This window comes from Carya illinoinensis, chromosome 15 (assembly GCF_018687715.1).
Source record: "Carya illinoinensis cultivar Pawnee chromosome 15, C.illinoinensisPawnee_v1, whole genome shotgun sequence".
NCBI classification, from domain to species: Eukaryota; Viridiplantae; Streptophyta; class Magnoliopsida; order Fagales; family Juglandaceae; genus Carya; species Carya illinoinensis.
The window spans coordinates 6305948-6316212 of record NC_056766.1 but is presented as its reverse complement, the minus strand read 5'-3'; the positions used below and the strand labels follow the sequence as shown (position 1 = coordinate 6316212).

Sequence of the window (10265 nt, the reverse complement as noted above, 5' to 3'; positions counted from 1 at the left end):
AACAAAAACAAAAAACACAGAACAGAGGAGATTTCATGCTCTTAATGCTATGCAATGCCTGCAACAAAGCCATCCTACATACTAATCCTCTTCGCCGAACCCAACGCATCAAATGTGAGAGTCCCGTTGAAAGTAGGTTTTTTTAATCAACAAGATACGAACGCAACCTCTTTCTTCAGAAAGAAAACAAACCGGCATTATATCTTGTATAAGTGACAAAAATTGAAGAACTAACAGTCGCAAAGGTTGCTCACCAATCTCAAAGGACATAAATAGCTTTTGATCAAACCAGCATCAACAACTATAAAAGACTAACAAACAAATTTAAAGCCGGAGAGAAGATCCCCAGGAGCAAATTATGGTCTATACTATTATAGTCCATTGAACAACGCAAATAATGACTTTGTCATCACAAGCAACAAATTCAGAAATTCTGTTGATGACACTGAATTTGAGAATGCCAAACACAACTTTTAACATACAGTAAGAAAGAAGAAAACTTCCATGCCCGCAAAATCACTACCAGCCATAGAGCACCTCGGTGTACTTATGTTTAAGCCACCTGAAGCTCCTCCTCAAGGATCCCTTCATTTTTCCCTCCACAGAATACATCTTATAGCCAGCAATCCTCTTCTTCCTCTGGAACTCACGGTCACCAAAAGTCCAAGACTTTGAAAAGGACCCAGCAGTGCTCTTTGCCTTCTTGAGCTTTAAGTCTCTGTTGTTGCCCATCTGGGTCTCTGCATAGGAGGAGCTGTAGCACCTGAGATCATAGGAAGTGGGTTGTCTGGATGGTGGTGGTCCGTAATAGCTCTGCATCTGTATCGTCCCTTCCCCATATCGCCTCGATCCGTTGTAGTCTTCCATGAGAGGGTGGCAGGGACCTTGAGACGTTGGGTTTTTGCCGGACTTTTGGGAGAGGAAAGAGAGGTAAATAATGGAACGTGGGGAACCAATAAGTAGGGAAACACCCCTGGCCTCCCAAGGATAGTTTCCTATAATTTCTCTCTCTTTTCTATTCTCTAGAAGGGGTGATATTGAAATTTGGGTTTTGATTCGAGTCGGCGTGTTTGCTGGGCAATCATGTTGTCCGAGTCAAGTTCTTCTTGTTTTTTCTTTTAATTTTGCATTGACTTGTAAAAATAAGGTCTGCCTGGTTAGCATCCATATACTGTAGTTGATTCTATCTTTATAGAAATATTATTTATATGTATAAATTTTACGTATTTTTTTTTTGTAAAATAGATAAGTTTAAAGTTTACATGAAAATTTATTTTTTTAATAATATACTATTTATTTTTTTTAAAATGAGTGTACTGAACTTACACATATTAAAACTGTATATAATATTACTCATATATCAAATTACAGAGTACATATTCATGGTTTTTTATTCTATATAGCCAAACTAATGATAGCTCAATTCCTTAAAAGCATCCCTAAGGTTGTTGTATGAAGAAATGAGTTCAAAAAATCATCCAACGGATGCATTCCATTTGTAATTTTTCAGTTTGCTGCAGGGATATTGCTACATTGGAGTGCACTGTGCACAACAAATGTAAAGAATTTTTAATGAGTTTCTCTCATTTGGGTAAAATATTAAAAAAATATTTTAAAATGATATATAAAAAAAATATATAAACTAATATATAGTATAAGTTAGTATGTAAAATAGAAAAATTGAATTTTGGTAATATATTTTAAAAGATAATATAAAACAACTATTGGGAGTAGTCAACAAGGTTATAGAATTATATATAACAAGGGTGATTTAAGAAATTTGATTGCAATGTGAATCTATTAATTTGTGTATTGAATTGTACCAAAATATGGATTACATATTCAAAGTTTTTATTCTAGGCAACCAAACTAATGGGTAGGAAAATTACTTGAGTTGATTCTATCTTCTTCCATTTCAACTAATGGCTACGGCTCCATTTCATACACGAATATATGAGTATTCTTATTCCAAAGGAAATGAGTATGCGGATGAGAGAGATATTCTTATTCTTTTCTTTGGTTACAACTTCTTATGTAATGATTGGAATTAGATTAAAGTTCCTAAAATATCCTAGCTCTACTTTTTTGTCCCAACAAAAAATCTACATATATTCTAAAAATATTTTATTTAACTTTCAATTTTTATTTCAACTCATCTGCAAAAACAAACAAGACTATATAGCCCATAAGAGAGAGAGAGAGAGAGAGAGAGAGAGACCATGAACACTTTAGACCGTTGATAATCCCCCCACCAAATAGCATGTACCGCACATTTTATAAAGACTGATGCAATCTCTGGGGGTAAAATGCGGCAAAAACACAGGTACATCTACCCCAAAACGAATCAAATTCGATCTTTGAAAGAGAAACAGCAGTTGAAACATAGAAACGGATTCATCCTCCAGTTTGAGCACAGAAGAATTAGCAATCTTCAAACAGACACGGAGAGAGAATAGATACATTAGCAAACAGCTTGAAGAGATACTAGATCAAGATCAGTATCCCAACAAAGTCATATCATGATTCAAATCTACATAACATTCCCTCTCACACATAAACCTAATTAATATTAGATCAAGACAAGGCCAATCCAAATTACAACTGCAATTCATTTTGAAATAAGAATACATAGCAAACTCAACAAAATTTGCAACTATGGATGATTCTTTTACACCCAAAATGGGAATAGGCGCCCATATCACCATGCAAAAGAGCCAAAAACCCTGATTTCAACCCATGAAAGAACCAACAAAGGCCCTAGTCCCGGAAAAAGACTTATCAATAATGGCTTCCAGATAAAAACCATTAACAACGCCAAGCTAAAACTGCCTCAAAGGAGATCGGCAACATTTGCTGGCAGCTCCTCAATCACCACATTGTAGAACCTCTGGATGTCAAAGAGCATCCTCTCATCATCTGCGGTCACAAAATTGATGGCAACACCCTTCCTTCCAAACCGCCCACTACGACCAATTCGATGGAGGTAGTTCTCTGGCTGAGTAGGAAGATCATAATTGATCACAAGAGAGACTTGCTGGACATCAATACCCCTGGCCAAGAGATCAGTAGTGATGAGAACACGAGAGGACCCAGACCTGAATTCCCGCATGATGATGTCTCTTGTATTTTGATCCATGTCTCCATGGGTGGCAGAAACTGTATGGTCACGGCCGCGCATCTTGTCTGTCAGCCAATCAACCTTGCGCCTTGTGTTCACAAAGATGACACTTTGGGTGATTGCCAAGGTTTCATAAAGATCACAAAGTGTCTCAAGCTTCCATTCCTCCTTGTCTACATTAACATGGAATTGCTTAATACCCTCAAGGGTGAGCTCATCACGTTTAACCAGAATCCTTACAGGTTTATTCATGAATTTCCTGGTAATCTCAAGAGCCTCAGGCGGCATTGTGGCAGAGAAAACCCCAACCTGAATTTTAGGTGGCAGCAGCTGGAAGATATCATAGATCTAGAAGACGCCAACCGAGAATGTTAGAAAAAGAAATTACCAAACCAGCTAGCATTTGTACAAAGTAAAAACAGATCTTTTAATACAGTGGTACAAAATTCCAGCTTGAAAGGGCCCTGCACACATGCCTGAAATGAATAAGAGTACCAAATGCCAACACAAGTTAATTCTGAAAACTAGCATGTAATGGTAAAATATTTTCCCTCCATCATGAATGAAGTAGGATCCCTGAATACTGTATGCAACAATACAATTATTAAAACCTTAGACTCAGATTTCTATCTAATAATTCAAGAAAGCGCAAAAAGAAGAGATTTATATGAAAATAAAGCAAGGACCTGATCCTTAAAGCCTCGTGAAAGCATTTCATCCGCTTCGTCTAACACAAACATCCTAATGTAATCAGGGCGCAGTGATTGCCTGCGAAGCATGTCAAAGACACGACCAGGGGTACCAACAACAACATGGACCCCAGCAGAAAGAATTCGTTGATCCTCACGAACACTTGTTCCACCAACACAGGCATGAACCTTGACACCCAAATAGTCACCAAGGGCCCGCATGACCTTCTCAATCTGTTGTGCAAGCTCCCTAGTGGGAGCAAGAACCAAGGCCTGGCATTCGACCAAGCCATAATCAAGCTGCTGCAAGATACCGGAGCAAAAAGTAGCAGTTTTCCCAGTTCCAGACTGTGCTTGTTGAATCACATCAAGTCCTTTACAGAAAGGAACAATCCCCCTTTGCTGAATTGCAGAGGGCTTCTCAAAACCTACAAAGAAGTTTGATCCATGTATCATCTTTCTATGTCACCACAAGATTGAAGTCAAGTCTCGGAGTACATATTAGAGAAAAGAAGTTTCAAATATAGCATAAACTTCACTTCACATGAAACTCGCATCACCCATTGCATGTACAATTATATACACCATGAACTAATAAAACAACTCCTGAAGAAGTTCTAGGTAAGAACAAGGCAAATCAGAGGATATTGCCAGACAAACTGAATGTAATCACAGAGCTGTTATATACAAAAGAAATAGGAATGCAGTGCAAGTTTAAGTATAACAATGTGAGGAAAACCCAAGGACATCTAGGCTTATACTCCAAAAGAATTTGTCAAAGCTACAATTGATGCTCCTTAAATCATTATAAAACCAAGTTCTACCCGGTAAGGAACCAATGTGGGACTTGACACTAAATGCACCTTTATCATACTTTTTATTTATTTATAAGTAAACCTTTATCATATTCCTTCACCTTTATAATACTTCACATACTCAATGTGAAATGTAGCAGGGCACAATAATAAGTGCGGGTAAACGTGTGTGCCTGTGCATGCGCATACACATCCTCAAATGTTTAAAAACAAAACTAAAAATCACTTGATGATTTTTTTTGCCAGGCTAATCCATAGACATGGCAAATAGGCAAGTTGCATGTACTGCCTATTAAAGACAGACTTGATAAATTTGAATTTCAGAGAGAAAATATATCTTATCTGACATACCGTAAGCATAGATTCCTCTAAGGAGGTTCTCTTGCAATCCCATTGCATCAAAACTATCATAAACCTCATCATATGATGTGAAGAAATCTTGCCCATCTGCTCCAAGTCTGCTCCAACCAAATTAACAAACCAAGCATGAGTCTTTATTGCAGGCATCATATGACAAAAGTGTGACATGAAAAAATGCTAATATCTCACCAATGATGTGGAGGATGAACAAAAAGAGAACCAATTACCATCAGTGCATGGGCAGTATATTTCTTTAAAGTGAAAACTGAATAGAAAGATCTTTAAAGTGAAAACTGAATAGAAAGAACTTACAACTCGCTCATTTTAGCATCAAATTGACGGGCATCAAATTGGGATCCCTCAGGTGCCGCACTAGCCATGACTGCAAAGAGTCAGGGGTAAGCGTCTAACTTGTAATCATATATCAGTACACCGGGAATTATTTATGTATAGCCACAGATATACTAATTACATTTCTCTATGCATGCAAGAAACAACATATTTCTCATTTTTTTTAATAAGCAAGAAACAACAGATTTCTTATGCCAGTAACCAAAAATACCAGATACTACTAGGTAAAGGTTTTGCACACTTATACACGCACAGTTACAAAAAGATGATTCCTTCTCTCTCTCACCAAGAAGCTAATCAGTTTGAAAAGATGAACCCAACACTAAAAAAAGGCTAGTGTATAACGCCAACATGGTCAGCACAATTGAATTACTCAAAGGTGTTGGACGATAGAAAGTGCAGAAAAAGGTACATACAAGTTAATAGGGTTAAGAAATTTCCAAAAAAAAAAAAACAATCATTTAGATGGCTAGGAACCCTAGGTGTGCAATTTGTATAGCACTGTATTGTACATGCTACATCTGCACCAAGAAACAGTCCCCATCTAATATGAATATCTCCTCTCTCTCTTTTTTTATTTTTTATTTTTTATTTTTATTTGGAAGGAGATTCACATCTTGCCCATACACAACAAACCCCCCCTCCCTACGAGGGGCCAAAAAATCTCAACCAAATGACCTAAATCATACTACTAACCAAAATCATGAAACCATTGTAATCAAGTTGACAGATTCAAACAGGAATGATTTATTACAAACCAATCAAACAACCTACTTAACACATTACCACATATTTAATGAACTAAACCACAGCTGATATCCCGCATACAATACTTAAAATCAAAATATATGGAAATCGTACAAAGAAGTTCCATACATAAATTTAAGAATTTCCGTTAAATAAGTAGAATATTTCCCAATTTTTCAGTGCATCTAGCGCTATACCAAGCAAACTAAACATGGGCATCATAGAATTGGTATAAAAAATGGGCACGAAACAAATTAGCTGAAAATAAAAGAGAGAAATTCTAATTCACATGTATTTGGTCGTTTATGTTTCACATATACGGATATTCCATCTCCTTTTCTCGGAAACCAAACAAAGCCAAAAAATTTAACGATCTACTCGCGATGAAAACAATCTAGAACCAAATCCATAGAAACAAGGAATCTATAAGCAAAGATAAAAGAGAAAGCAATAAAATTCCCATCTATAAAGTGTAAAGCGAAAAAATAACAGGAGAGAAAAGAAAGCGAGCACCTGAAAACGATAGAGGTAGCTCGACGAAGAGAAAGAGAGGTACAGTTTCGGTATGGGGGTCTCTAGGGCTAGGGTCTCCCAAACTCCTCGGATCTTTGATTGGAGGAGTTAAAAGGGAAAGCAACGAAACACAGAGATAAGAGAAGGCTGTGGGTAGTGGGAAGTAACTATAACAAAGAGAAAGGACTCGGGGTGAAAGAAACGTGATGGATTTTGTCAAGCCTCTCGCTTTTCTGAGTTGCCGGTTTTACCCCTGTGCTTCGTTCTTATTTTCTAGCTTTGTCTCCACGCCGAAGGTCTCGCACCGCCTAATTACGTCATTGTCTCTGTTTGATTGTACTCTTGAAGGTTTTGTTCATGGTTCAAAATAAAGGGTCTCTTGAATTAAATAATGAGCAATATTACATACAGTCGTGAAATTATAAATATTATATAATCGTTTTGAAAAAAAGTGAGGTCTATAATTAAAATATTAATTTTTTTATATAGATCTCATATTAATTTATTTTTTTCAAAATGACTGCACGCCGCTTGCACAACCACGACTGCAAATATCATTTTTCTTAAATAATTCACAACCGATTTTAGTGAATTATTATTCATTTATTTTGATTCCTTGTAATTTTTTAAGATTTTTAATCAGATATAAGAGATGTTTTTCTTCACAAAAATAAGAAAAAACTAAAAATTCTATTTAGTTGAAGGAACAAACATTACTATAAAAATGAGTATTCTAATAACAAATTTACAAAATAATAATGAATAATCCTATTTGGTTAATTGAAACTTACCGTTCAGATGATCCGCTTGACGTGGCACTATTATGTGATACTACTTAATTTATTAAAAATATAAACACAAAAGAAATAAAAGGGAACCTAGAGTTCCATTATTCATTTTTTTGTATTTTTGGATGCTCTTTTGGGTTTGAATATATTTTTTTGTAATTTTTTAATAAATCACATAATGGTGTTATATCAAGAGGCTTATATGAGCTGTAAGTTTCAAATGGCCCTCTAGCAATACTCAATAGTAATGCTAGATATAATATTAATGTATGTAAGACTTGCACACCCATTTTGAAACAAAAATAAGGTCTACTTTTAAAAATAAAATTTTTCATACGGATTTTATATTTTTCTATTTTGTTCAACATGTGCCCCACCTGGATGCTGCCTAACAACCGATTTTCAAGACCACCAAATGCGGTGTCAATTGGAGTGGAGCGAAGCCAATGTGCGCAGGGGGAGTTTCGGATCACGTTGGTGTGTGGCCCTCACGCACCACCAAGAAGCCTTCTGTCAACACAACGCTAGACTTTTCCGAGATCTGTGACTTCATGACTTTAGAGATTGACCGTCGGCTTTCCTCCGAGAGTGGTGTGTGTCTTACATGGGCCATTGTCGCCATTTTTGTGTTTTGTTCCGCCACTTCCGTAGTGTTTTTTTGTTCTTTCTTCTCTTCATGTTTGACCTGAGTGAGGTGATGAGCTACTAGATCGAACGCAATCTGGGGCAAGAGCTGGTCGAGAGTGGCAAGGGATGCTACGGTCGGCCTGCACAGTGGAGGCTGTTGTTTGTGCACGTGCTGGGTGCTTGTGTTGTTTGGGCTCATGACGCCAATGCTTGCAGCGGATGTGCCGTCTGGGCTCATGCCGATACTTATGGTTATGTTGCTTTTATAGTATTTTGTATTGTAGTTTTTTGCTGTTTAGTTATTAATATATAAGAAATAGGTTATTGAATTTGGTGTCCATAGCAGCAATATCCTATACTCCACCTCCCTGGGAGGATGGAGAGGGTTATTCAGTTTTGTTTATATAGAGTGCTTTCTATGTTAGAAGAGAGTTATTGAGAAGTTAAGACAATATTCGCCACTATGTGTGCGGAGATGCTCTAGAGCAGATATGTAGTTTGGTTTATAGTCTGAATTTTCCTGTATTAATAAGTCATAGTTGTAACTTTGGTTCATTGAATGAAATGAAGTCTATTTCCATTAAAAAAAAAAGAGTGCACGAGGATTGCATAAAATATGATGTATAAATAATTTTATTTTACAAAAACACACAAAATACCACCAATATCTCGACTTTATAAATTAAAATTTAAAATTAATAATATCTTTCAAATATGTTTTCCCATGGAGAAAAGTGCATTTTCACGTCAAGTTGACAAAAACACCAATTCGATGAGATAGCAATGGATAAAATCAATTAAATCATAATAGGGTTTGAAATTTGAATAAAAGACGGTGTCAGCATAATCATTAATATATGTTGTTGATAATAATCTTGGGCCACGACACGGGCTTTATATTGTTGGACTTCGGTCTTCATTTGCTTGGGTGAAATTAGGGCCCAGGTGCTTGGGTGAAAATGAAATGGGCTTAGTTAAAAGGGCCAGTACTTGTTGGGCTTGAAGATGTTGTTGGGAGCGAGAGCCCTTCTGTTTGCATGGGATGATGATGTACTGCTGATATTGCATGCATGCGAACTCGACACACTTTGTGAAATATTGTGACCTTTACTACCAATTACTTAAAGCTTTATATAGGCCAGCATGCATAAATGCATGCATTAATGCGCAGATCATCGATCGTGATATTTGCATGAACACATGAAGAACGTAATCAATTAGCTGGTTAATCATGTACTATATACTGGTTAAGCGATGAAATGCATGCATGCGGATCATCCGTACATGACTGCATGCATACATATAATATTAATCAAGCAAGCCATGCATACAGAAAGGGATATCATTATGCGTGAGTATACTTCCGACGCTGGGGGATCGAAGATTTTTTGGAAGGAAATTAAGGTACTACTGCAAGCATGTTGCAATCTACTACTTGTTATCATGATATGAGGCCAGGCGTACACTGTCCGTTGCAGATTTAATGCATATGAGGAGATGTACATGAGTCTTCTATGTACATGATGATCATCATGATGTACTTGTAGGTGGTACTTATTAAGAGATCATCATGAGGAGATATGTCTTCCATGCATGCTTGCTGCTGATTTTAATTAGGTGAAGGTTAATGGAGTTGTAATTAGTGTTAATTTGAGTAGTTAATTTGGATGACTGAAGCTAGGGTTGGAAAAAGGGTACGTAGCCGTTTCCTTGCAAATGCATGGTTGCAGAAAGTACTTAGAGATCGAGACTTGATATTGATCAATTGGTATATATGTGATCAGCAGGGTACCATGCAGCATGCATGCATGCATGATAATGCCCCCTTACCCACGCATTAATTTCCATATATATATTCATTTACGCGGCCTGTTTTCAGCTAGCATGCATGCATATATATACATAACTGCATGTCTAACCAATCTTGGAATATTTAATGTAAGTCCAACTTTTCGGCTCCTTTTGCTTTCTTTAGTTGTCTGATATCTATGCAGTGTGTGCTATTCTTAGCTGCTTTTCTATCTCTAGTGGTGTGTGTGCTGTTTAACTGATTTTGGACATGTCATATATATATATATATATATGAGGCCTTTTGATCAAAGTGCATATATGCATGCCCACATGATGATTAGCCACTTACCACAAAAGGCTAGCCTTAATTATAGAAGCCCCATCGGAGCATTATTCAAACACAAACTCGTCACCAAATTAAACTAGATGGTATATATATATGTTCGATATATCAAGCTTAATATAT

At 36.7% G+C, this 10265-nt stretch overlaps 2 protein-coding genes across 2 annotated transcripts; both read right to left on the bottom strand.

Moving 5' to 3' along the window:
• Positions 1-246: 246 nt before the first annotated feature.
• On the bottom strand, positions 247-1046 carry LOC122296261. Its single transcript, XM_043105820.1, has one exon. The coding sequence runs from the start codon at positions 865-867 to the stop codon at positions 520-522; it is 348 nt and encodes a 115-aa protein (XP_042961754.1). The 5' UTR covers positions 868-1046; the 3' UTR covers positions 247-519.
• Positions 1047-2421: 1375 nt separating this feature from the next.
• LOC122296317 (eukaryotic initiation factor 4A-15-like) lies at positions 2422-6781 on the bottom strand. The gene is made up of 5 exons (XM_043105910.1): positions 6594-6781; positions 5295-5364; positions 4974-5080; positions 3805-4235; positions 2422-3466 (listed from the first exon to the last, which is right to left on the bottom strand). The coding sequence occupies exons 2-5, from the start codon at positions 5360-5362 to the stop codon at positions 2831-2833; spliced, it is 1242 nt and encodes a 413-aa protein (XP_042961844.1). The 5' UTR covers positions 5363-5364; positions 6594-6781; the 3' UTR covers positions 2422-2830.
• Between the last annotated feature and the right edge of the window lie 3484 nt (positions 6782-10265).